The 26,012-nt window shown below is 57.3% G+C and overlaps 1 protein-coding gene across 1 annotated transcript; it reads left to right on the top strand.

Annotated features, from left to right (window-relative positions):
- Positions 1–1,129: 1,129 nt before the first annotated feature.
- CCDC102A (coiled-coil domain containing 102A) lies at positions 1,130–22,475 on the top strand. The gene is made up of 9 exons (XM_065899223.1): positions 1,130–1,190; positions 8,728–9,478; positions 11,660–11,886; positions 13,545–13,653; positions 16,336–16,452; positions 16,804–17,013; positions 18,446–18,616; positions 19,510–19,613; positions 21,842–22,475. The coding sequence occupies exons 2-9, from the start codon at positions 8,888–8,890 to the stop codon at positions 21,969–21,971; spliced, it is 1,659 nt and encodes a 552-aa protein (XP_065755295.1). The 5' UTR covers positions 1,130–1,190; positions 8,728–8,887; the 3' UTR covers positions 21,972–22,475.
- Positions 22,476–26,012: the final 3,537 nt, after the last annotated feature.

Below are 26,012 nucleotides of genomic sequence, written 5' to 3'. Positions count from 1 at the left end.
TTTCAGCAAGTCATAACCTTTTTGCTGGTGGAAGGTCTGAAATATTTTGAGGGTTATCAAACGGTGACACAGAGACTCGAATTAAGCACATGCCATTGGTGCCAACAGACTTGCTCTAGACAGGGTTGCCACAAACCTTCAATTTGTTAAAACAAAACATCTTGTGAAGGGCAATAAAAAGAGATGTGTCTCTACTGCTAATTACCGGTTCAAACTAATTTATCTTCTTCATTTTTAGTTTCTTTTCCCATGTAAAGTCCCAATACAGCAATATACCTCTCTGAACTTCTGGTCCTCTTTTTAGACAGATTCACCTCAGTGGCCTTCCAGAGGACAGGATGTGGTAAGAACAGGACCGCCAGGCGCCCGCCTCCCCATCTCGCCAAAACCGAAGACACCCACTCCCAAGGGAGGAAGTCCCAAAGTGGCAGGGCACACGCAAGGGCCCCAGAAGGTAATTGCCCGGGACCTACCCGTCAGCTGCGGCCCTACCCTTCGTAGGAAGTATCCTGGCACAGCAGAGAAAACCTCCGCCCGGCGGGCCAAGTGCCCCATCACACTTCTCAACACGCACGAGGTTACTCAGGCCAACCCTTCTGTTGTACAAAGGGAAAACTGAGGCCCGATGAGGGGCAGGGACTTGCTGCTCCACGTCCACTCGGTGGCAGAGCTGGCACTGGGAAGAACGCAGGTAACAAAAGTGAACACTTGGTAAACACGCTCCACGTGCTGAGCCCGGGACAGCCGGTGCCGACTTCAGCTGCTGGGCGCCTAGTATGTCACTGGCGCAAGGAGAAACCTGAGGCGGGAAAGCCGAGCCCCGCGGGCGCCCCCAGACCATAACTTCCTTCTCCCCTACTCTCGGCCCCCATGCTGGGGTGGGGCCTATGTCGGGGTCCGGCACGCTCTGTGCTGATCCCGCCGGCTCGGCCCGCGCCCCTCGCCCCAAAGTTAGGTTTGGGTCCCCCACCCCACCAACTAGGACGGCCAGGGTCAGAGCCAGTCCGCAACCCGCCAGGGCCCCACCGCCCCCGCCCCGCCGACTCCTCTCCCTCCCCTCCCCCCGGGAGGGAGGAGGAGACTCCGCGGCCCTCCCTCGGCCCTCCCGGCGGCGGCCGCAGCAAGCCCCGTGCCCGCTCCGCCCATCCGCGGCGGGTCGGACGTCCGGAGCCCGCGGGTCCCCGGCCGAGGTGAGCGGGGCCGCCAATGCAGGAGACCGAAAGCCACGGCGTCCCGGGAACTCCCTCCAGGCCGCGAACTTTCCGCGGGAGGGAAGGGGTTAAGTTGGGGGCGTGTTGGAGTAGAGGAGAGCAGCCGGGGCTCTCGCATCCGCAGCAACCACCAGACTCGGAGCAGAACTTCCTAGCCCCCTCCCCGGGTTCCCCCACCTCCTGGGGCCCGGGCCTCGGGAGTGAAGGGGCTGCGGGAGTTGGGGGTAAGGCAGGGCCGCCCTCGGAATGCACTGGGCCGGGGCCGCACGGGAGGGGGGCGCCAGCGGGCGGGGGCGGAATTTGGAACTCTCCCGGGGGACCCAACGTGGTCACCATGGCGAGTGCGGGATGGACGGGCGGCGCGGGCCAATCGGAGAGCGGCGCCACTGCCCCAGGCCTGCGGCGGCTGCCAATAAGGGACCGCATGGTGGGGTGGGCGGGACCGCGTCTCGAGGGGCCGGGAGACCCTCCTCCCTTAGCCCGCCGCTCGGGTGAGCTGGGAGGCTGGGGAGGGGGCAAGGAAGAGAGGTCTAAGGCGGCTCGCGGTCGTGGGAGGACAGAAGGGGAATTTCTGGAAGGAGTTGGGGCAGGTGGAACGACGGCTCAGTGCTAGGAGAAGGGAGTGGGCCTCGGTTGACCCACCGTTCTGATTGTACGAACGACTGGTGTTCGGCAAGCCCGTTCCCCATCCGGGGCTTCAGTTTTTCTGTCTTAAGTGTCGGTTATGTAGGGCTGTTGTGGAGCTTGGATTAGTTCGTATTGGCGCAGATTTTTCCCACTTGTTGGACAAAGCTTTTAGGTATCTTGTTACTGCCTCTCCCCATCCTACAAGTAAGGAAACAGCCTCAGAGAGGGCACGGACTTGCAGATAGCACACATCATAACAGAGGCAGAGATGAGACTCGTGGGAAGTCTGCTGTACAAGAGTGAATAGTTCAAGGAGTTGCTCAGAGGCCCGGGGCAGGGGTCCGCCCCCATGGAAGGCTCCCATCCTCTGCCAGCTATGTTTGGCCACTTGGCCTGATGACTGAGGACCCCATTGTGTAGGTGGTCCCAGGGGCATCTTGCCCCTCAGGTGATCACGACCCAAGAGGGGAGGCATCCCGTCCCAGCATTCTAGCACCCCACCCCCAGCCCTACTTTGCTGCTGGTCCTCTATGTGGATGTGGACCAGTAGCTGTACCTCTGGGTCTCAGTTGGCCCATTTATAAAGAAGGGAGTTCTGATCGGTGATTTAGGATATCTGTGGCTCCTCGATATGAGATGGGGGTACCTGGGAACAGGCCAGGGGTGGCCACCCCCTCGGGCTCCGGTTCAACCTGCAGGCTCCCTCCCTCCTTCTCAGTCCTCTCCTGGAGGTCCAGTGACTGGAGCGTGGGCAGCAGGTCAGAGGGACAGGCGCCCACAGTTTGTGGGCTGACCAGCCTTGGACCCTGCACTTATCCAATCAGGCCGTCCTTTGTGGTTTCCTGCCGGGCTCTGCTCCCTGCCCACAGCCAGGCCTGTGGCCACACGCCAGCCCTAGAGCCCCACCTGAAAGGTTCTGGGAAAACATAGAGGGTTTCTGAGCTAGAGGGAAGAGTAGGGCCACCAGGCGCACCAGCCCCAATCCCCTAAACTGAGCCCCATCTAGGCCTCAGCATTGCTTACTCTTCTCACTAGATATGAGTCATCTAAACATGCTAAGGACGAAACACAAAGTTGTCCCCCTGTGAGTCAGGCTTCCTCAGATAAGATGCCTGATCCTTGACCTGGCCATGAGATGACCTCTCACTGTGACCTTGGCCTCAGACAGACTCTGACACCTACCTGGCTCAGAGCCTGGCCACAAAGTGACTCCTGATCCTTAGGATGGCTCAACCCTCCCAGGCTATAGGCAGCCCTTAACTGTTCATTTTCCATCCATCAACCTGGGAAGCATTTATGCAGCCTCTGGGCCCTGTGCTGACAGCCAGCGAGACCAAGATGCCCTTGTGGACTTCACAGTGTGGCAATTGCTGCAGAACAGGGAGGTGCCAGTGCTTTGGGAGCACTAACATACTCTGTGTACAAGGTCAGGGAAGGCTACCCCGAGGAGAGGTATCCCAAAGTAGGTCTTAAAGGATGCGTAGGAGTTTGCTGCTGGAGAAAGAAAGGAGAAACAAACATTCCAAACAGGTCCATGAGCAGCAGGAACCACTGGTCACTTTGTGTAGACAGGGCTGGTGAGGGCCTAGCCTGAGGCAAATATCGGATCAAAACATTATGGTTTCTGTCCTATGAGTGGCCAGCCGCTGCCTGGAGCAGTGAGGATGGCTGCAGGGATGGGGTTCAGGGGCTCTGAGTCCCACGTGGCCCCTCTGCCCAGCTCAGGGGATGTGAAGTCATGGTTCAGCCTTCTGCTCTCCACCCCACCAGTCAACTTGGAGTAAATCTTGTATGCAGGGCCTGTCTTAGTGGCTCTGGGTGGCGCAAATGTCCTACCTGGGTTGGGGGAAGCCTGGACTGCAAGAAGAGAGAGGGCAGCTGGCCAGGTCTGGCTGCGGAAGGTTATGGGGCTCTGCTCCCGGGCAGACAGTGAGGCTGGGGAGGCCAAGGTGTTTCCTGGAGGTGGTAGAACTGAGCTTGAAGCGTGGGTGGGGTTTTAGAGGCTGAGGGGGGCATCCCAAGTGGGGGAACAGCCTGGGCAGAAACCCTGAGGATTCAAGCAGGAATAGACCCGTCTGGCTGGTGGGAGGCAAGAGAGGGGAGGGTGGGTGGGAAAGGCTCTCTGGGCCTGTGGAGGCTGGTCCCTCCTCCACCTAATCCTTGGGAGGTGGTGACACCCTGCAGAAATCAGGAGGCCACCCCACACATACCTGCACAACCCTGGGGAAGAAGGAGCTGAGCCAGGTGGGGTAGGGCAGCTGGAGCCTGTCTCTACAACTGCAAGCTGAACCTCTGTGTGGCATCGACTCTCGGTGAGTGTGTACGTTACCAGGGCTTGGGGTGTGTGTGTGTGTGTGTGTGTGTGTGTGTGTGTGTGTCCGTCCATGTCCCCAAGGCTGTGTTATGTGAGTGGGGTGGGGGTAGGGGTGAGGGGAGGCGTTGCTGGGCAGAGTCTGGCTGCCCTTGAATGTGTGTGCTGGGCTCCTGGTGTGCTGGGGGGTAGGCTTCTCCAGAAAACCGACCTTGGGCTCCCACCCCCGTGCCTTTACATGTGCGTACACACACACCCTTCAGGGGACCCTGGGCCTGCAGGAGGGAAGGTGAGAGGGCTGTTCAGAGCCCCTCTGTCCCCACTGCTCCCCGCCACCAGCCCCCGGGAGGGGCTGGGCCAGGCTCCTGGGGAGTGGAACAGGAGCTGAGTCTTGAGCCCACCCCTGCCTTTAGTGTGGGCGCCTGGAAGCCATTAGGGGCCAGGGTGGCGCCTGCCCTGCCCCTGCGCGACAGGCTTGGGATTCCTGGAAGGACTGGGCCACCCCTCCCTGCCAAGCCCTGTGCCAGGCCTGGCAGCTCCCAGAGTGTCAGAGAGAATGTGGCAGTGGCCCCCCCCCCCTCAGTTTAGGGGCTGCAGGACGGGCCCAGCAGACAGGGGCCCGGCCCTGAGCACCCCCTCCTCACCACCCCCCCGTACCCCATTCCCAGCACAGCTCTGGTGGGGCTGCCTGGGCTGCCTGCCGGGCTGGCACTCGGGTTTCCTGCCTCCTTCCCCTCCCCCGTAGGCTCTCACATTGTTTTTCTTTTCCAAGAGCTTCTCCATGTGGAGCTGGGCCAGGAAAATGGGGCGAGGAGGACTGTGCGTGTCCGTGTATGTGTTCGTGTGTATATGCTTGTCGTAGGGATGAATATGTATCTTTGCATGTCTCTGTGTATCCATCTTTGTGGGCATGTATATGTCTTCAGGTGCGTCTGTAACTCTGTATCTACAAGGGAGCGTCTCTCTGTGCATACATATAGTTGTGTGTGCATATGGGGCCGTTTCTGAGTGTGTATGTGTCTGCCCGTGTCTCTGTATCTATATTTACATGTATGGGATTGCTTGTGTGTCTGCAGATGTGTGTCTGGGTGTGCACATGTCTGTGAATGCACATGGAATCTAGGCCAGCCACCTCATTGCACAGTTGGAGAGACTGAGTCACAGCGGGCACTCAGCCTTCCAGGGATCCCGTGGGGAGTCAGGGGTGCACAGGGACCGGGAACCTAGGTCTGTACGGCTGTGTCTGTGTACATAACTTTGTGCAGTTGTTACTGGGGTTGATACATGCATGTTTGTGTGTCTGGAACTATGGGTGCTGACAAGGCATCACCAGTTACTCATATGTCCCGAACTTGGATGATTAAAATGCAGATTCCCAGCCCCACACTTACTGAACATGATTTTCTGGGGGGTGAGGCCCAGGAACTGCATTTTAAGCAAGTGTCCAGGTGAATCTGAAAGACTCCTTGATCTAGAAGCGCTGGCCTCCCTCACCTCTCACCCCAGTTCTACAGGCGGAGAAACTGAGGCCCAGTACATGGGGCAGTGGTTTACATGAGGTTGGTGACAGAGCTGGGCCCAGAGCTGGTGCCTGGTGAAGGCAGACAGTAAACAAACAGCAAATGCACTAGAGAAATGTAGTGGGATCACTGATCAACGCTGAGGAACTGTGACACTGATGGTCATGAATTGAAACTGACACTGGTCCACACAGTGGTGTAAAACCTGCGATGCCCGGTTATACGGGTGAGGGCAGGAGCAGGCAGAGCGGTGGAGGCGACCAGGGTTGGCGTTGCCTGAGAGACAAGAACAGGTGAGACAGCTGGGGCACTCAGGGCGTTTGTGAGGACGAGGTTGCGACCATGGCACGTAGCAAGGAGAGAAGGGACAGGGTGGGCAGTGGGGACAGTGAACAGGCGGGGCGATCGGTAGGCTGTAGCTCCTTTGGAGATTGAAGAATTTTTGGTGTTGGATCCCTAGAGGGAGTGAGCTTGGAACTGACTCTTGAGAGAGGTCACAGCTATTGGTAATGACAAAGGTTGTGGCCACTGGCATGATCACGTTTGTGTTTTAATTGTTTTAATATAAATTTATTTATTTATTTTTGGCTGCGTTGGGTCTTCGTTGCTGCACAGGCTTCTCATTGCGGTGGCTTCCCTTGTCGCGGAGCACGGGCTCTAGGCGCGCAGGCTTCAGTAGTTGCGGCACGTGGGCTCAGTAGTTGTGGCTCACAGGCTTAGTTGCTCCACAGCATGTGGGATCTTCCCAGACCAGGGCTCGAACCTGCGTCCCCTGCATTGGCAGCGGATTCCTAACCAGTGCGCCATCAGAAAAGTCCCAGGTTTGTGTTTTTAAAAACTCACTCTGGCTGCTGCTCTTGAGAATGGATTTGAAGGAGGCAAAAGGGGGCAGGGGGATGGGGCAGGGAGGGCGGTGGCTGCAGTCTCCCAGGTGGGAGATGATGGTGGTGGCCTTGACAGGTTAGTGGCTGAGGAGGAACAAGTTGGACAGATCCACGTGATGTGTGGCAGACAGACTGACATGACTTGGAGGTGGGGGGAAAGCAGATTCCAGGATGTTCCCACAGCGTGAAGGAGTAAGGAAATGCTCTTCTCCCAGAGGGGACATCCAGAAGGAGGATCCAGTAGTGGGGAGAGTGGAGACGGTGAATCCCATCCGACCAAGCTAAGTCTGAGTTGTCTGAGGGACATGCTGGTGGTTTGGGCGATTCTGGAGGGCAGCCTGGGGTGGAGAGAGAGATTCAGGGTTATTGAGGACATGGCGAGATGGCTCAGGCAGGGGCAGCTAGAGAGGAGAAGGGGGCAAGGACTGGATGACACCAGCACTCCAGGGAAGGTGATGGGGAACAGCTGGAGAAGAGGAGGAAAACCCGGAGAACGCCCTGGGAGAGAGCGATGCAAGAAGGGAGGGATGGAAGGTGCCCAGAGCTAGAGAGGGCACACCTGTGAGGGCTAGGATGTGCCCAGTGGGTAGGGCGGGAGAGCGGGAAGCCAGCCTGGCAAGGCCTGATGAGAGAAAGAGAGGGAGGTGGACAGGGTGGAGACAGCAAGTGTGGACCCCTCTGGATGGGCCGTGAACGGGAGGAGACAGAGAAGTGAGGTGAAAGTGCCAGGAGAGACTTTAGCAGGTGGGGAAGGCCCCCTGGAGAGGCATCATTGGCAGGGGTGGGAGAAGCTGGATGTGGGAGGACTTTGACCCAAGGAGGGAGAGCCCCTCTGTCCTCTTAGGGGCAGAGAGGAGGGGGCCGTGGGGCTTGGGGCAGGACAGGGAGGGAGTGCCAGCCTGACAGCTTCTCTTTTCACTGCAAACTGACATTAGATCACCTGCCAAGAGTGAGGGGCTTAGAGGCCAGAGGAGGATGAAGAGGGGACACAGAGCGTTGGCCAGACAGTGTTGGGACACTGTTCCGGATTGCTGAGAGCCCCACCAGCAGTGCCCTGGTGGGTCCCTGAAAAAAGGAAGAGATGGCAATCAGGGCAGGGCCTTAGGGGCCAGGGTGAGGATCTGTGGGACAGGCCCAGCTGAATGGGGAAGGAAGTACGAGATGCCCCGAGGGGCTGCTCCTGGGGGTCAGCACAGAGCCACATGGAGGGAGAGTGTGGCAGGTTTGGGATAGAGAGGGGCATGTGTCTCACTTATTTTAAAGGGGACGTGGCCCGTGAACAGCAGAGCTCGGCGGCAGGCATGGGGGGCACCTCACCACACCGCACCGCCACCATCTAGACACCGGCTTATTTCTGTCGTACCACCAGTGCGTGCAGGTGTTCACCAGACCTGCCCCAGTGTTTGCGTTTGGACTTCTGGGTGCTGTATCTGGATTAACTCCAGGGCTTAACTTTGCTGAGCCCCCCTTTCCTCTTCAGTAAATGTCTATAATTTCCCCCAAGTCTGCTGAGAGGATAGTTCACATAGCCACGGTGCCTGGGCCTCCATAAATGTCACTGTCATTGTCATCAGTGCTGGGACAAAGACCAGGAGCCAGCCCCTGCCCTCAGCAAACTCACAGCCTGGGGTTAGGATGGGGGGCACACAGGGACACAGATAAGTGGTACAGTGAGGTTGGCTAGTGGAGACATGGGCTGGGGCTGACCACCTGGCCTGAGGGGGTCCGGGGAAACTTCTTGAAGAAGGTGATATCTCAGATAAGTTTTAAGGATGAGAAGCGTTGGCCCAGTGCAGGAAGAGGCTGGGAGGGGACTCCTGGCGGCACGGCCAGCATGGAAGCATGCAGCATTCCGGGTGGAGAGAGAATAGTATAAGCCATTCACTGTGTGAGATGGGACCTGAAGGTCAGGGACAGCAGATCAAGGTTTCAGATCAGCTGCAGCTGCTGCAGGGTGAAGGCACTCAAGGGGGGAGTCTGGAGGCCAGTGAGGAAGCGGTTGAAGGCCCTTGCTCACCATTCCAGCCTCACTGGGGCTTCTGGAGGTGACCATTTTCACTCCTCCCACCTTTGCCCATGCTGTTCCCTCTGCCGGTTACTCCCTTCCCATGGCTGAGCTTAAGGATATGGACGGATGGTAGCCACCTCCTAATAATGGTTGTGTTCTCCCACAGGTTGGAGGAGGCATCCCCCGCCCCGTGGCCGGGAGAGCAGCGGGTAGCAGTGGCCATCATGCACAGTGGTATCGCGTCCGCCGCGCTCGCCCCGCGCCGCCTCTGAGTCTGGGAGTTCCAGCCCAGGGCCCGAGAGCCTGCCCGCCCCCGCGGCCACACCATGAGCCACGGGCCGAGCCCCCGGCTGGCCGAGTCCCCGCAGCTGTCCAAAGGCAGCCTCCTGACCATCTTGGGCAGCCCGTCGCCCGAGCGCATGGGGCCGGCTGACTCGCTGCCGCCCACGCCGCCGAGCGGCACGCCCTCGCCCGGTCCGCCTCCTGCTCTGCCGCTGCCGCCGGCGCCCGCGCTGCTGGCCGACGGGGACTGGGAGAGCCGTGAGGAGCTGCGGCTGCGGGAGTTGGAGGAGGCGCGCGCGCGGGCGGCGCAGATGGAGAAGACCATGCGCTGGTGGTCGGACTGCACGGCCAACTGGCGCGAGAAATGGAGCAAGGTGCGCGCCGAGCGCAACCGCGCGCGCGAGGAGGTGCGCCAGCTGCGCCAGCGTCTCGACGCGCTCACCAAGGAGCTGGCGGGCGCGCGGCGCGAGCGCCAGGAGGCGCAGGGCGAGTGCGAGGCGCGGGGCCGCGAGCTGGCGCGGCTGCGGGGCGCCCGGGGGGTCATGGACAGGACGCCTGACGGTCCCGAGACCGAGCCAGAGAGGGAGCAGGAGCCAGTGCGCGACGTCGGGTCGGAGAGACCCACGGGCAGCCAGGTGCGCGGCGGGGGGGCGGGGCTGCCCCAGGTGCGCGGCGGGGGGGCGGGGCTGCTGGGCAGGGCCTTCGCGCTGGATTTTAGAAGTGGGAGGGGCTGATTGACTCGGGCAGAAGAGGTGGCCCCCTGGCTTAGAAAGAGGGGTAGTAAGGGCCGGGCCCGCAGGGAGGTTTCGCTCCTTCAGGGGGTCAGGCTCTGCACTGCAGGGCCCCAGGTTACCTCCCTTCCAGAGACCGCCCGCAGGGCAGAGAGTCCCCGGTTCTGGTGGTCCCTCCACTCCCACACCTGAGTAGTCAACAGAACCAAGAAATCATCCTCTTAGAGCAGGAGCAGGTTCTAAGCACTTACCTGGAAGACATCCATTAGTAGCAGAGCTGAATCCATTCATTCGTTCAATTTGAATTTAGGGGAAGGGGGAGACATTTATAAGAGGTGTCAATCAAAGCTGAGGGGTGGGGGGTTATCCGGGCAGTGGGAGCACAGAGGAGGTCCCAGATCCAGGCTTTGAGGAGGGGGCTGCACAGAAGCTTTTCTGGAAGCAGTCCATTTAAGCTGAGACTAGGAGGATGCGGAGGAATTGGCTGTGAAAAGTGCAGGAATGCATTCCAGGTGATGGAAATTCTGTGCAAAAACCTAGAGGCTGAGAGTGCCTGGTGAGTTTGGGAAATGGCATCCATGGTTCGATGGGCACCTCCGCAGGGCGCTAGGCTCTGCACGTGCATTGTCTGCTTAATTCTCAGAGCAACCCCAGGAAGTATTTCCTTTACAGACGGGAACACTGAGGCGTTGAGAAGTTAAGTACCAATGGCTCCCAGCTGGTGACTAGAGTCACTGGGAGTTGCCCCCAGGTGAACTCCAGAGCCCATGGTGATAGTAATCAGTACATCTGGAATATTAATGGTGTGTGTGGAGGGCAGCCTCCCCTGAACCAGCAGGCCTGTCACCAGAAGGCCATCTAGGGACAGAGTCCAGCCTAAGGTCGCTCCCAGCTCCGTCCCCAGGCAGGCCAGCTCCTCTAGCTAAGATTCTTGGCTGCCCCCTCTCCTCTCCTGCCTGTGGGCTGGGGTGGGCACTGCTGCCTCCTGGTGGCTGAAGCCCCTCTTCCCCAGGCCTGCATGGTGTTTGCAGTTGGGGTTCATTGCTTTTCTTCGGGGCAGGGAATGAGAGCCCCTGTATACCAGCCAGCCTCACGGCACTATTCCTGTTCTCTCCTTCTTCTGGTTATGAGTCACAGTCGACGGGGTGGCAGGTACCAGCGGTGGGAGCTCTGGAGTTGCAGTCTGAGTTTGCTCTCCAGCCCAGCCCTGTCCTCTGTGACCCACAGCAAGTCCCTTCTTCCCTCCCTGTTTCCTCATTTGTGAATTGGAGCTTTGGACCAGGTGGCATCAGAGGCCCCCACCCAGACAGTCTGAGATACAAGAGGAGTAGAATCTCACTCCTCAGGGGGGCCTCAGGGCCACTGTCCCAGTCTAGATAGGGAAACCAAGGGCCAATCAGGGAAGGGGCTGGCCCAGACTCATCTGGAAAGGCTGTGGGAAAAGCCAGGCTGTAACAGAGGCCATGGGCGTCTTGGGTCTGTAGTCAGAGGCAGGCCAGGGGGCAGACAAGGGCAGAGGGGAAGGGGAGCCTGGCAGGGAGGAAGAGGCCTCAGAGTTGAGTTAATAATCCCTCACTGCTTCCTATCTGGGAGCTGGTTCTGCTCGCAGAGGCCACCCACCTTCCTCTGCATCTTTTGCCACTTCACTTATCATGTTGCAGGTGTTTGCACCTGAAAAACGGGATCTTCGAGTGGGAATTCCTTTTGAGGGAATCTAGTCTTTATTCTTTGTAGGAATCCCTGCTTCTACATACCTTCACACCAGTGTCCCACCAAATGTTTGCATACTTCCACTGACAGGGAGCCTACCACCTATTCTGGGGACTCTTCCAGGATTCAGGGAACCTTAGTGGCTGACTCTGTGTGCGCTTCTAGGCAGTGCAGGGAGAGGGTGTGTCCCTCCCTCTCCAGGGGTGGAGAAGCAGGCAGCAGAAGAGGAAACTGGGATCCAGAAGCACTGTGTGACTTGCCCAAGGTTACCCACCAAGCTGATGCCAGACCCTGGGCCTAGGAGAGGCCACGATGAAGGCCAAGAGGGTGAGGGCTCAGCGACCACTGACCCAGCCTCCGCCTTGGACCCCACAGGAGCTGGAGCTGGTGGAGGGCCTGCTGAAGAGCAGGCCAGAGGAGCCCGAGGGCTGCTGGGAGGCACGCAGCGTAGGGGCCGGGGCCTCACGGGGCAGCTCAGGCCGCCAGGAGCGTAGCCGACTGCCCTGGGAGGACACCGCCACCATCGAGGAGGATGCCTCCAAGTTGACTGCCCTGCGGCTACGGCTGGATGAGTCCCAGAAGGTGCTGCTCAAGGAGCGAGAGTAAGTCCCGGGAGGCAGGCAGGGGCCGGGGGCCGGGCCAGGCCACTCCAGGGCGTCCTCAGAATCACAGAGTGAAAATCCGTGTCTCAGAAGGTGAGCTTCACTGAATCTCAACAGGATAGATAGGGAATGGTACTGTTTCAGTCTTGGGACTTCAGAACAGTGGTGCTCTGCCCAAGGACACAGTGTGAGGTTTTTTATATTATTATTATTAATTCAAATGATACGTGTTGGGCATCGGGGTCAGGCTCTGCTCAGCAGTGAGGATACAGCCATCGGTAAGACCAGAAATCCCTGCCTTCATGGGGGGAGAGTGCCGTGGGCAAAAATAAAAGCAGGGAAGAAGGGATAGGGAGATTGGGGGGTTGCAGCTGGGAATTTGGCTTTGGACGTGTTGAGTTTGAGATGGCACGGAGGCAGCTGGGGACATGAATGAATCTGGAGTTTGTGAGACGGGTCTGGGCTGGAGGTAAAAACGCAAGAGTCATTGGCAAATAGATGATACTGAAAGCCGTGAGCTGGGGTGAGAGTGGATAGGGAGGTGGCAGAGGATGGGGCCCTGAAGCTGACCAAGTTTAGAAGAGGGAAACAGCAAAGGAGACAGGAGAAGTGAGCCAGTGGGGGGCAGAGAAAGCAGGAGAAACTGTGTCACGGAGGAGGGAGTGATCAGCTAGTCAAGTAGGAAGAGGACTGAGCACTGACCAGTGGATTTAGGACGCGGAGGTCACCAGTTACCTTGATCGGGGCACAAGCCCGATTATGATAAATATTTTGTAACACCCTCTTTTCTGTCCAGAAATTAAATACAAAGATAGTTTAACTTAACTACACACAGAAGTCTTTTAAAAATCAACATAATGCCCTTGTGAAGATAGAGGCAGAGATAAGGGTGATGCTTCCGTAAGCCAAGGAACACCAGACATTGTCAGCAAACCGCCAGAAGCCAGGGGAGAGGCATAGAACAGATTTCCTCTCACACCCCTCACGTGGAACCAACCCTGCCAACACCTTGGTCTTAGACTTGGCGCCTCCAGAACTATGAGACAATACCTTTCTTTTTAAGCAAAACAAACAAGAACCAACCTATTGTACAAACTGAAATGTAAAGAAATACTAGACTTTCAGAATGGGAGACCAGCACGGTGTGGGGTTGGTCGTAAAGCACTGTGTGCTGGGGCCAGATACCATGCTTGTTACCCACAGCGCCTCCTTCACGTCCAGGACAGAGTGCAGGGTGGGGGTCACGAGAACACATGGGACTGCCACCCAGTGCTGATGACAAGACGGGACCCGTCCTTCAGAGAGTCACTGGACAGTGTTTTCCAGCTTTTCCAACTGCAAAGCTGTGTGTTCAAACCAAGCCTACATAAAACAGATAGGAAGAAATGGGGGTCTCACTTGGCAGATGAGCCCAGGGCCCAGTGCCCTGGAGGCCCGGTCACTCCACACTGGGAGCTGGGCACCTGTAGCTGTGCAGAGGGTGGAGCTCCAGAAGAAATGCAAAACCAGGGTTCCTGCCGCAGGGTGGGGCGCCAGGGCCTTGAATGCAGAGGCAAGCACTTTGGACATGGGATTGACAGGTGCAGACTACCTAGGAGGACTCAGCGGAGGGCCCCAGTGGACTCACCCCCATTTATCCCTCCCTCTCCCCTCCCCAGGGATAAAATGGCACTGAGCAGGAACATTGAGAAGCTGGAGGGGGAGCTCAGCCAGTGGAAGATCAAGTATGAGGAGCTGAGCAAGACCAAGCAGGAGATGCTCAAGCAAGTGAGTCCTGGAGACCACAGGGGCTTCCTGGAGGAAGCAGTGCTGCACTGTCGAATTTCAGCAGAGGGAATGGAAGAAAGAAGGGCATTCACTCATTCACTGTCAAGCACCAGCCATGTGCCATGCAGTGTTCTGAGTACTGGGGCAGGCAATGTCCTTACCTTTAGGAGCTCACCTTAGGGGGGGCCGTGGTGAGGGAGACCAACAGTAAGCAGGTAGATAAATTCAGAAGCTGTGAAAGAGTCAAAACACGATCAGAGAAATGAGGTGGTGGGTCATTGAAAGAAAGGCTTCTCTAAGAGGGTGACACTTGAGGCAGAGCTAAAGTGATTAGAAGAAGCCACCCTTGAGAGGAGATAGGGGCAAAGTTCCTGGCAGAAGGTACAGCAAATGCAAAGGTCCTGAGGCCAGAACAAGCCTAGTGTGTTCAGGAAATAGAGGCCAGTGTGGCTGGAGGATAGTGACAGATGAGATTGCAAGGGGAGCTAAATCCCATAGGCCTTGTAGATCAAGGTGAAGGGGAGGAGTCTGGACGTTCACTGGGCACATAGTGGGTGCAAAATCTCGCTGGAGCCTCACAGCAGTCAAGAAATCTGGGTCCTGATGTCCCCATCTTACAAATGAGGAAATTGAAGCTCCAGCTGGCAGAGAGGGGATTCCACCACTGCATTCTGGGGACTCAGGGCAGGCAGGGCGGTCAGGCTGGGCTTCCCTTACTGCTTCCTGTGCAGGCCCTGATGGCCACCAGGGGGCGCAGCCACCCACGGAAAGCTGGGCTGGATCCCTACTTTTCCAGAAGGCGTGAGGTTCACAGACCTCAGAGCCTGAAACTGTCCTGGAAAACCTGTCTTTAAGTAGAATCTCTTTAAGGAATCTCCTAAAATAGAGCTTCCCAGACGTCACCCTCATCCTCCTGAGTCAGCATCTTTGGGGGCTGGGTCCAAGAATCTGTCTTTTTCATCTTTTCAAATTGTGTAATCTTTTGAAGAAAAGTAAGACACAACTGTGCAGATTTACAGATACATAATTATAAAGATTCTCATTTGTATCAGGCTCTCTTCCCTCAACATTCCATACTTAAGGCTCATCCATGCCGTCGCAAAGAGCATTCATCTGGCCGTTTTCCCTGCTATACAACACTGAATGTGCACTATTTTAAAAGCACCCCAGGTGCTTCTCATGTGACCAACCCCACACCCACAGGCAGACCCGGATTCAGATCCACTGGGTGCGTTCAGCCAGTGTTCACTGTCCTGGGCCCAGGCCATACAGGGATACGAAGGCGGGCAGACAGACACGCTGTCTGTCCTCCTGAGCTCACATTCTTGGGGGACGGGCGTGTGTGTGGAGAAGTACCCCTTCTAGGCAGGGAGGACAGGAGAGGCCTCCCTGAGGAGGGAGCATTTAGGCCAAGACCTGAGAATGAGAAAAGTCAGCCCTTCAAGATACCTCGGAACGGGGGCACCAGGCAGAGGGAACCACACGTGTGAAGCCTGCAGTGGATAGGAACTTGTGTATTTGAGGACTAGGGAGGAGGCCGAGGTGCCCAGAGCACAGAGAGCTCAAGGGAGAGAGGTGGGAGATGTGGTTGAGGGGAGACAGGTAGGGGTCCAATCGTGCAGGGCTCTACGGGACCATAGGGAGGGGTCAGTTTTTATCTTTTTTTTTTTAAATTTTATTATTTATTTATTTATTTTGGCTGCATTGGGTCTTCGTTGCTGCGCACGGGCTTTCTCTAGTTGTGGTGAGTCGGGGCTACTCTTCATTGCGGTGCGCGGGCTTCTCATTGCAGTGGTTTCTCTTGTTGCAGAGCGCGGTCTTTAGGTGCACGGGCTTCAGTAGTTGTGGCTGGCGGGCTCTAGAGCGCAGGCTCAGTAGTTGTGGCATGTGGGTTCAGTAGTTGCGGCATGTGGGATCTTCCCGGACCAGGGCTCGAACCGATGTCCCCTGCATTGGCAGGCAGATTCTTAACCACTGCGCCACCAGGGAAATCCGTCAGTTTTTATCTTAAGGAACCTGGGAATGGAGATATGATTGGGTTTATCTTTTTTATTTTTATTTATTTTTTGGCCACGCTGCATAGCTTGCAGGATCTTAATTCCCCAACTGGGGATTGAATCGGAGCCCCCTGCAGTGGAAGCGCCGAGTCCTAACCGCTGGACCGCTAGGGAATTCTCCTGGGTTTATTTTTTCTTATTTATTTTTTTTTTTTGCGGGACGCGGGCCTCTCACTGTTGTGGCCTCTCCCGTTGCGGAGCACAGGCTCCGGACGCGCAGGCTCAGCGGCCATGGCTCACGGGCCCAGCCGCTCCGCGGCATGTGGGATCTCCCCGGACCGGGGCACGAACCCACGTCCCCTGCATCGGCAGGCAGACTCTCAACCACTATGCCACCAGGGAAGCCCGGTTTATCTTTTTCAAAAGCTCCTCCTGGGCTGTTGTGGTGGAAAATGGGTTGACTGGGGAGATGAGGGGCAAGAGTGGACACGGGGAGGCTAGATGGTAATGAGGTAGGAGGTGAGAGATGTCAGAAGAGGCAGAAGTGGTCAAATTTGGGGTCTGTTCTAGTTACCCGGTGGCCCATTTGGGCACCACCTCAGGCTCCTTGCTGAGCCCTTATGACCAGTGCCCACCCACCGGGGCTGGTGGTCCTCACCTCACCAGGCTGTGCTCTGTCGTGCAGCTCAGCATCCTGAAGGAGGCCCACCAGGACGAGCTGGGCCGCATGTCCGAAGACCTGGAGGACGAGCTGGGTGCACGCTCCAGCATGGACAGGAAGATGGCGGAGCTGAGGGGCGAGGTGAGGCCACTGGGAGCGCCTGGGGCTCGGGGGACCAGGGGCCCTGCCACCGTCAGTCATTCACGAAGAAGAGGGCAGGAACCAGGCCTGTACACTAAGGGGGAACCAGCCACACCCCGAGGGTGCTCCAGTCTGCAGGGGGTGGGCCTCTCTCCCACACAGAGACTAGAAGCACCCTCACATCCTGCACACCGTGAAATAAGCCCGGGTTAATTATAGCCGCTGCAGCTGGACCTGCTTCCTGGAGCCAAAAAAAACGGCTGCAGGAGAAGGTGGGGAGGGGGAGCCTCCAGCTCTGGCCTTCCGCGCCCCCTCCCTGTGGACCCTTCCCCCTGTCCTGCCCTGTTGCAGATGGAGCGGCTGCAGGCGGAGAACGCAGCCGAGTGGGGTCGCCGTGAGCGGCTGGAGACAGAGAAGCTGGGCCTAGAGCGTGAGAACAAGAAGCTGCGGGCACAGGTCGGGGACCTGGAGGAGGCGCTGGCCCGGCGGCGGCGGCAGACAGCCAGCGCACTGGACTGCGACCTGCGGGCCAGCCAGGCCGCACTCTTCGAGAAGAACAAGGTGGGGCAGTGGGCGGCGCGGCCAGGGCTGGGGCAGAGGGCCTCCTGGGTGTCCAGCTCCAACCCGCAGGGGGCCAGGGACCATTGAAGTAACAACTACGGACAGAGGTCGTCGTCGCCACAGCCGCGGCTCCTGCCGGGCGCCTGCTGTGGGCCAGGCTAAGTGATATCATAGTAGCTGCGTTTATGGGGCACCACTGTGGGCCAGGCCCTGTGCCGGTGCTTTTTGTCCATGATATCACTTAATCCTCTCAACAGCCCTTGTATTAACTGCTCAAATGTTTACTGAGCACCGTGTGTAAGCCTTGTTCTAGGTGCTGGGGACATAGCAGTGAACGGACAGGAGGGACGTGGCCTCCCCTCGTGGAGCTGGTGGCTCAGGGGGATGCAGGTGTTTTCCCTCCCTCACACACTCACGCTGGTCACACAGCTCCGTGGCTGGGCAGGAAGAGGGAAGAGGGAATACCAGGGGACCTGGCTTAGGCCCAGGTCATGGGGAGACTTCCCTGAGGCAGTGACGTTTGAGCCCAGGTCTCAAGCGAAAGCAGGAGTTGACTGGTAGTGAACTGATTCCAGGAGAGAATTCGGAAATACTGTGAATGAACGTCCCATGGTGACAGGGACATGGAACTTTGGAGGAGCAGGGTGGCCGTTGTGCCTAGAGGGCGGTGGGCAAGAAGGACGTGGTAGGTGAGGCAGGAGCTCGGGGCCACCTTTGAAGAGTAAGAGGTAGGTGCAAGCAGGTTGTGGTTCTCAGCGCTCACTGGCTGCTGTGTGGAAGGCAGATAGGAAGGCAAGCCGGTGGGCAGTCTGTCGCCGTTTCCTGGGGCAGCGGGAGATGATGGCGGCCAGGACCAGGCTCAGGTTGGTGGAGATGGAACAAAGAGGATGGATTCAAGAGACCTTTAGGTAGTTCCTGTCCCCATTTCATGGATGGGAAAACTGAGGCTCAGAGAAATCACAGAGCTCAGGGGTGGGCAGCTCCTCTCCTGGCTGCTCATCCCCTTCCCAGCCACTCTGGCTTCTGATCTCTTTTCTTCCGACACCCACTCCCCATCTTAGCTCATCTCCAGACCCAGAGCTTTAATGCCATTTACACACCAAAGAATCCCGACTTCACCCCTCCCCAGAAAACATGACTCAGCTCAAGTAGGCTGCTGGACACCTCCATGTCATCTCCCGCAGGCGCCCCAGAGTTACATGTCCAGAATGGAGCCACCAGTTCCACCCACCTCTTCCCTCATTGCCCCGCATGCCTTCTCACCTCACTAGACGGCACCTGTAGCCTCCAGCTGCTCAGCCAGCTCTAGTACTGGTATTTTAGACAGCAGGTGGAGAGATTCCGGGCAAGAGAGACACCGGCATCCCTAGAACTGCCTGACCCCATGGAACCCCCTCGCACGAGCCCTCCCCCAATCTCTGCTCCCCTGCAGGAGCTGGCAGACCTCAAGCACGTGCACAGCAAGCTGAAGAAGCAATTCCAGGAGAAGGTGGCGGAGCTGGCACACGCCAACCGGCGGGTGGAACAGCACGAGGCAGAGGTGAAGAAGCTGCGGCTGCGGGTGGAGGAGCTCAAGAAGGAGCTGGCCCAGGCTGAGGACGAGGTGAGCGCCTGCTGGGGCCCAAAGCACAGCCTGCAGACCTCAGCTGGGGGAGGTGGGAGTGGGGCTGCAGGGCCTTCCCGTGTCGGTCCGTGCTGGGTCCCCTGGCACAAGCCTGACTCTCAAGAGGGACCCAGGATAGAGCAGGTGGGTGGGTGACAGATGGTGTGTGGGTAGGAGGATGGGAAGAAAAATGGACAGACAAGGTGGATAAGTGGTTGAACAGATTAATGGATGGATGAGTGGGTGGATATGGAGTTGGTTAAATAGAAGGACAGAAGGATAACTCCATGGATGGATGAACAGATGGATGAGGGAATAGGTGGACAGATGGATGGGAGAGGGAGAGAGGATAGATGGATGAGATGTAACAACAGATGTCTGATGGGTGATTGGTTGGATGGATGGATATATGGAAAGATGGATGACTGAGTGGATAGTGGAAAGATGGACAGACAGCTGACCTGGTCAGTGGGTGGGAGAAGGAATGGAGAGGGAAAGGACAGAAGGATGGAAGGACACAAGGGTAGGGTGAATGGGTGTCTGAAGAGATTAACGAACGGTGAGTGGTGGGTATCTCCATGAGCAGAAGGATATTTCCATGGATGAGTGATCAGATGGACAGATTCATAGGGTAGGTAGGTTGATGGGTGGGTCAGTAGCTTGGGGCGTTAGAGGATGGGTAGATTTGGAAGGGAGGGGCAACAGGAAAGAAGAGAAGTGAAAGGGATGTTTCCCTGGAGGAGGTAGGCCTCAAAGGAGCTACAGGAATTGCTCTTGGGGAAGGTCATTCCCACAGAGGAACAGCAGGAGTGGCTGGTCCCAAGCAGATGGCGGGGCAGAGGCTGGCGCAGCCCTGGGTGACTCCCACGCTCTTGGCCCTGCTCACCCCCCAGTTGGACGAGGCCCACAACCAGGCGCGTAAGCTGCAGCGGTCACTGGACGAGCAGACGGAGCAAAGCGAGAACCTGCAAGTGCAGCTGGAGCACGTGCAGTCCAGGTGGGCCCGGCGTGCAGCCCCTCCGGGGGAGGACTCCTGGCTGGGGCTCAGAAACAGGGCAGAAGTGCTTCCAGCCGAGGGAAGCCAAGGGTCGGGGGTCAGGGTAGGAGCCCTGAGTGGGGCTAGTGGGGAAGACAGAGAAGGAAGAGATCTGGACGTCCTGGGGCCAGAATCCTGTCCCCTCCAGGCAGGAAGGGCCAGGGCCAGGAAACCAGGGAAGGGAGTGCAGGAAGTAAGACCAGCTGGGAGCCTTGGAATTGTGTCGAGTGTCCAGAGGATAGGAGGGGCGGCCAAAGAGGTCAGGCCCAATGTGGGGCAGCAGGGAGGGACGGTGGGTCTGGGGAGTCTTTGATAAGAAGAACAAGCAGGCTGGGTGATCCTGAAGGACTGGAGGGCAGGGAACCACGGAGGAGCCCCGGCCCTGATGGTAGCCCCGACCCCTCATCTGTAGCCAGGACCCATCAGCCTCAGTGAGGGAGGACCAGAAGGTCTGGGGGACCCATCCAGCACACTTTGCATCCCTCTGCTGCCTCCCTCTCCATCACAACACCCTGTGAATGGCTCTCTCCCCCTACTCCCCTCAGAGACATGAGATGACAGATAATATCTAGTCCAAGCCCCTCCCCATTTCAGAGGCCCCCACCTGAGACTGAGTCTTCCTGTGCCGCGCCTGGGGCAGGCCCGTACCTGCGTCCTCTTATTTCATGGAATAGACAGAGCCCAGGCTCTGCAGCAGGCTGCCTGGGTGGCTGGGAATTCTGGCTCTGCACTTAGTAGCCGTGTCATTTAGGGCCACTTACTTGACCTCTCTTGGTCAGTTTGCTCATCTGTAGAATGGGGCTGATAACAGTTTTTATTACCTCTCGGTTGTGGGAATTAAATGAGCTGATCTATGCTTATAAAAGTACCTGGCACATAATAAATGCTAAATAGTAGTGGAGCTTTTGTGTTTGGGTCAGATATTGTGCTATAAGAATCATGCTCCTGTGAGGGAAGGAAAGGGAGAGATTTTTTTCCTAAGGGGCTGGCAGACGCGGAAACTAAGGCACGAGAGGGTAAGTCCTTCCACAGCTACACAGCCAGATCACTGCCCCCCGCCATCTGCCGCCTGAGCCCTCATTTACAGAGCATGTACTATGTGTGCTGAGTTTCTGTGGCTTAGAGTACAAGCTTTGGAGGCAGACCTGTCAGCTGTGTGACCTGGCCAGCCGAGCCTCAGTTTCCCCAGCTGCCTGGGATGCTGCCTGTAAAGTGTTGTTCAGGGGCCCAGGCATGAGCCCAAGTGAGGCTCAGTGTCTGGCCAGCTCTGCCCCACCACCCCACCGCACCCCCCCCCGCCACCCCGGCCCCACCCAGCACACACCCCTCCAAAGGCCGCCTAGCCTCAGGGCTCTCCCGCAGTCTTGGCCACATTCTCTGGGAGCCATAAACTCCCAGAGTGGGCAGGCAGGCTCTGCCCAGCCTCTCAAGTGCTTCCATCAGGGAGGGCGGGGCTGCCCGGGATCGCTGCCTCATTTTATTTCCCAACTTTTCGTGCTTTAATGTTCAGGGGACAGCTCACTAAATCACAGTGCGGTAATGGAGGCCCCCGCCTGTGCCCCTCCCTGCCGTGTTAATAATTCATGCCTTCCAGTAAGATGCAGCCTGGGCGGCTACTCCGCTGGGGGTGGGGTGCAGGGGAGCCAAGGGAAAGGGGGGATGGGCATTTCCGCCACCAGCTCTTCTTAGAGGGAAGTTTGCCTGGTAAATTTTGGCTTTAGGAATTTTACTGTGGGGAAGAACTAGGGTGGAGCGCTTTCTCACTGACATTGAGGACGTGGGGGACTCAGAACCCGCACCCCCAAACTCTCTGCCTGTGGGCTCTGGAGCCTGGCTTGGGTTTGGATCCCAGCAGCATGACCTTGAGCCTGCTGCTTCGCCTCTCTGAGCCCCTGGCCCACTCCATAGCCAGCCATCCAGCTCAGGGCCCAGCACCTCTCGCTGCTGTCCATGGGACTTTGGGCACATTACTCAACTGCTTTGTGCCTCAGTTTCCTTGTCTGTAAAATGGGGGTGACAGAAGCACCTCCCTCATTTCAGGGGCTTCCGGGAGGATGAAGTGAGGTGAGGTAATGTTTGTAAAAGGCCCATCTGGTGCCTGGCAGCAGGGAAGCGCTAGGGGCGGCTTAGCTGCTGTCAGCACCAGCCATCAGGCTCATCCCTGACCCGCCTGTCACCCCACCCCACAGGCTCCGAAGGCAGCAGCAGAACGCCCCCCTCTTTGGAAAGATCCGCAGTGCTCGCTTTGGCGCCGAGGAGGCGGGGGACGGAGCCAGCGACCTGGACGAGGATGAGGACCTGCAGATCCAGGTGGCCTAGAGCTCCCAGGGCTGGGCAGGACTGGCCAGCAGCCCGGGCCCCCGGGCGCCCAGGCTGACCCGCCACTTGAACTGATGCAGCTACCTGTGCTCGCTCTGGGAGCAGACCACGGTCCCTGCCACAGATGACTTCCTTCTCCCCCACAGTGGGCATCGGTGGTCCCACCTTACCTACACTCTGTGAAAGGGAAGCCATGGCCTATGTTTTTATATATATATATATATATATATATATATATATATATATATGTATATATATATATATATATATGTATGCCTGGGGTCCTTGGACCCATTTGGTTTTATAGACACAGGACCACTCTGAGTCCCACTCTAGGTGCCCCCACCCACGACCTTCTTGCAGGGGGAGCGGGTGTCAAAGGAGGGCTGTTGGGGCCTCCACCCAGGCTGCCTCTCTGGGCCCTAGGGGTTGGGCGGGGGCTGTGGCTGTTCATAGCACAATGTGATAAACCCAGTCTTTTGTAATAAATGGAGTTCAGGTTCTCGGGCTGGCGTCCTGAGAGTGTGGCAGATGTGGGCACGCAGTGTGGGGGACAGACAGGATCAGCCTACCCCTGGCACCGAACCTGAGCTCGGGAATATTGATATTAAGTCACTTGAGTGACTTAATAAATGAATGAACGTGAGAAAGAATGAATGAATGAACACTGGAACTGCTGAATGGTCTGGAATCCAGCTCCTTTGAGGGGAAGGAAAAGGGATGGTGCATGTCAAATCTGGAGGAGACTTCAGTTCTGGCACCGGATGAATTCAAATCTCTGCTCTGCCTCTTACTGGCTGTGCAACCTTGGGGAAGTTAATTGCCCTCTCTGAGCCTCGGTTTCTCCATCTATAAATTAGATGTCTCATAGAGCCATCAGGAGAATTCGGTGAGTTCATCTGGAGCTCAGTAAAGGTTAGTTATAATTGAAATACTTGAAGGTATGCCCTGGAGAGGGGGGCTTTGCCAGCTGGGTTCTGCCGTAAGGGATGAAGTTCAGACAACTGACTGGTGGTTGTTTACCCAGAGATAGGTATGAACACAACAAATAATAAATCCTTTTATCATTCCCCTAGTCCTGCTCTAGGTAGTGAAATTATAGGTAATCTTATTTTTGATACTTAATTTCTAAACCTTCTATAACCAGCCAATTTATATTAAATCTGGTGGAAAAGGTTATTAAAAACACAGTAGCATATATTTTTGAATCTTCACAAGTTGAGGTGGCATTTGAGACACCTGCCCTTGATGGCAGTTTTACATGAAATCTTGGCACCAGGGCCTGCTTTCTGCAGGAGGAGGCCCTCTCAGAACTGTTCTAGCATGCGGGCCGTGGCGAGTTCCCTGTGTTCAGAGGTGAGTACGGAGAGGCTGGGCTCGGATCAGGGGCCTGGCACCAAAGAGGAGTTAAATTCAATTGATAGAAAAAAAAAATTCAATTGATAGAAGGGCTCCCTGCCCCGGAGTGGGCAGCTGCACTAAAGGACTTCTCTCTTGTTGTGGCCCAGTCTGAGGGACCCCTGGGGCCATGGTGCTGGGACCCAGTGGATGCCACAAGCCCTGGGGGCTGAGAGGAGGGGAGAGACAGGCCCATGAGCCCAGCAGGGGGTAATAAATATGGGCACCGAACATGTCATGTCCCCTGTTGCCAAACCTAAGCTAACCATGCTGGAGAGGTGGGGTTTGCTGTCACGGCAAAGAGGCCCATGTCCCTTCCTGTGCCCTGAGCGGGAGAGGAGGAAGTGGGCAAGACCCAGCCACCGGGATCCACACTGCCACCCACCCCCGTGGGCCTTTCCTCACCAGCCAGGGCCAGCAGAAAAGGGAAAAGGCGCTGGGGGAAGAGGACCATTTCCTGCCGGGGGCGGGGTGGGGTTCTTTCTGTTTTCTCTCCTGAACAGGAAGCAGGCCCTAGAAGAGGCTGAAAGTGCTGCCCTTTGATCCCCAGGAGCCAGGAGCCAGGCACTCACTGACAGCAGCCCTGAGAGCCGCCCCTGGGCCCCCAGGCGGACCTGCCATTCCCAGACACAGAGCAGAGCGTCCAGCACAGCAGGCTTTCCCAGACTCCCTGGCACCTCCAGCGAGATAGTGTGGGGCAGGGGCCCCATTATAGCCCCTGTCCGGGGGCGGGGCCGCTCCTGAGAACATCAGAGAGGAGAGGGTCTGGCCTTCCGCCTCCAGTGTACAAGGGAGACCAGAAGCCTTGGGAGGGAAGCACAGCCACAGGCAAAGGACTGGAAGATTCCCTGGGTCTGGAACTCTCGCTGCCTCCCTGCTCACAGCCCCTCCTTCCCGGTGGTCGTGAGAGCAACATCTGCCAACAGGAGCATCAGCTTTGGCTCCCGTGATGCTTTAAAAGCTGTATTTAATGCATTGCTAATGTTAATAATGGGAGGTTTTCTCATAAAAAATGTGGGTTCCCCCTCTTGAGAAATCAGCACCTCAGACCACGCCGGGCTCACACTCCTGCGTGGCTGCAGCTGCAGGGCTGAGAGGCAGGTGCTCTCCGGAAGGGGGCACAGCCACCCGGTGAGCCACAGTCCCCACCGCTCCCTGCCGCCTCACCTGCACCCTCCTCGTCTCTATTACCGCCTGGCCCCCAAGGCATGTGAGTGCCCTTCCTCTGGCCTAGTCCAGTCTGTCTTTGAACAGGTGAGGAAATTGAATGGCTGAGAGGGGCGGCACTGGCCAAAGTCACTGTGAAGTATAGCCAGCCCAAGTATACGTGTCATTCTCGGGATCAGAACTCCTGCAGGCTTCTTGTCACCACAGGGGTGACTGCCGAGAACAGGTAACATGTCCTGAGCCACGCCATGTGCTTTACAGTCTTGTGAGGCAGGCACTCCCGTGGTCATCTCTCTTGACACCAAGGATGCAGAGGCTCGGAGGAAGCAAGTGACTACCCCAAGGCCACACAGCTGGTTGGTGGTGACCCTGGCATTGCAGGTCAGGCAACCTGAGGCCAGAGCCCACACTCCTGGTTACGACCCCCTTCCCCCAGCCCTCCAAGGCAAGGCCCTGGATGGTGCAGCCCCTTACCTCGGCAGCCCCACCCCACTCAGCAGACCCTGCGGCTCCAGCCATGTTGAACTCCCTTCCTACCACCCAGAATTGCCCCTTCCCTGGCAGAGTCCCACCAGCCCCTCAAAGCTCAGCCTACTTGGTTCATTCTTAGAGTGTTAGTGGGTTGTGTACCTGTCTGCTTCTCCCACCCCACCAGATGCTCCTGGAGGGCAGAGAATCCTTCCAGCAGCCAGCACAGTGCCTTAGGCCTAGAGAACATCTTTAAGGGAGGGGAAGAAGGATGGCTGGATGGATGAGACGGTGGAAGGCTGAAGCCAGAAGCACCCCCCACCCCTGACTCCAGCTTCACTGCAATACCTGCAGGACCAGTCCTAGGCCTGGAAATTTATGCCCAGGAGTGAGTCCCCATGCCCCAGCACTACAGGCAAGCTTGGCTTCTAGATCCAGCTGCTTTTTGATTGGCTGTGTGTCTTCTGGCAATCTCCTATCCCTCTCTGGGCTTTCATTTCTTTATCTATAAAATCGGGACAGTAGCAACTGGATTCTCCAGACATAGTATAACTTCACTGTTAGTAGTACTTTTCTGGCTTTGCTTAGAGTCTGCATCGTCTCCCAAGACCCTAGCTCCCTGACTGCCTGGGGGCCCACCAGCCACCCTGGGCACCCCTCTGGGGCAGTGGGTGGTGGGCTGGAGACAGAGGCAGCACCCAGGAACCAGCTGTAGCTCTCAGCCCACTGCTCCCACCACTACCACCACCCAGCTCCTCTGCCTACTAATTGCAGGGTTGCAAGATGCCAGCTGCCTCCCAGGCCCCAGGTGGGTGCCTCCCAGTGGATCAAGGGCTCCCTGGAAGGCCTCCCAGTTCTCCTCCAGCCCCACAGACCCAGCTGCGCTGGGGTGGTCTCCATGGTGCTCAGACTCCCCTCTCCTGCTCTGGGAGGGGCCCAGAAAAGGTGTAAACATAAAGCCTTCCTCAGGCTTTCGCATTTCCCAGGCTTCCGCCACATCAGAGAGGA

This window comes from Phocoena phocoena, chromosome 20 (genome assembly GCF_963924675.1).
Source record: "Phocoena phocoena chromosome 20, mPhoPho1.1, whole genome shotgun sequence".
In the NCBI taxonomy this organism is placed as follows: Eukaryota; Metazoa; Chordata; class Mammalia; order Artiodactyla; family Phocoenidae; genus Phocoena; species Phocoena phocoena.
This window is presented reverse-complemented; position numbering and strand designations above follow the sequence as displayed.

Coding starts and splice junctions, on each gene's coding strand:
- CCDC102A (XM_065899223.1), top strand. CDS start 8,888: ATGAGCCACGGGCCGAGCCCCCGGCTGGCCGAGTCCCCGCAGCTGTCC. Junction 9,479..11,659: donor AGAGACCCACGGGCAGCCAG/GTGCGCGGCGGG, acceptor TGGACCCCACAG/GAGCTGGAGCTGGTGGAGGG. Junction 17,014..18,445: donor CACTCTTCGAGAAGAACAAG/GTGGGGCAGTGG, acceptor GCTCCCCTGCAG/GAGCTGGCAGACCTCAAGCA.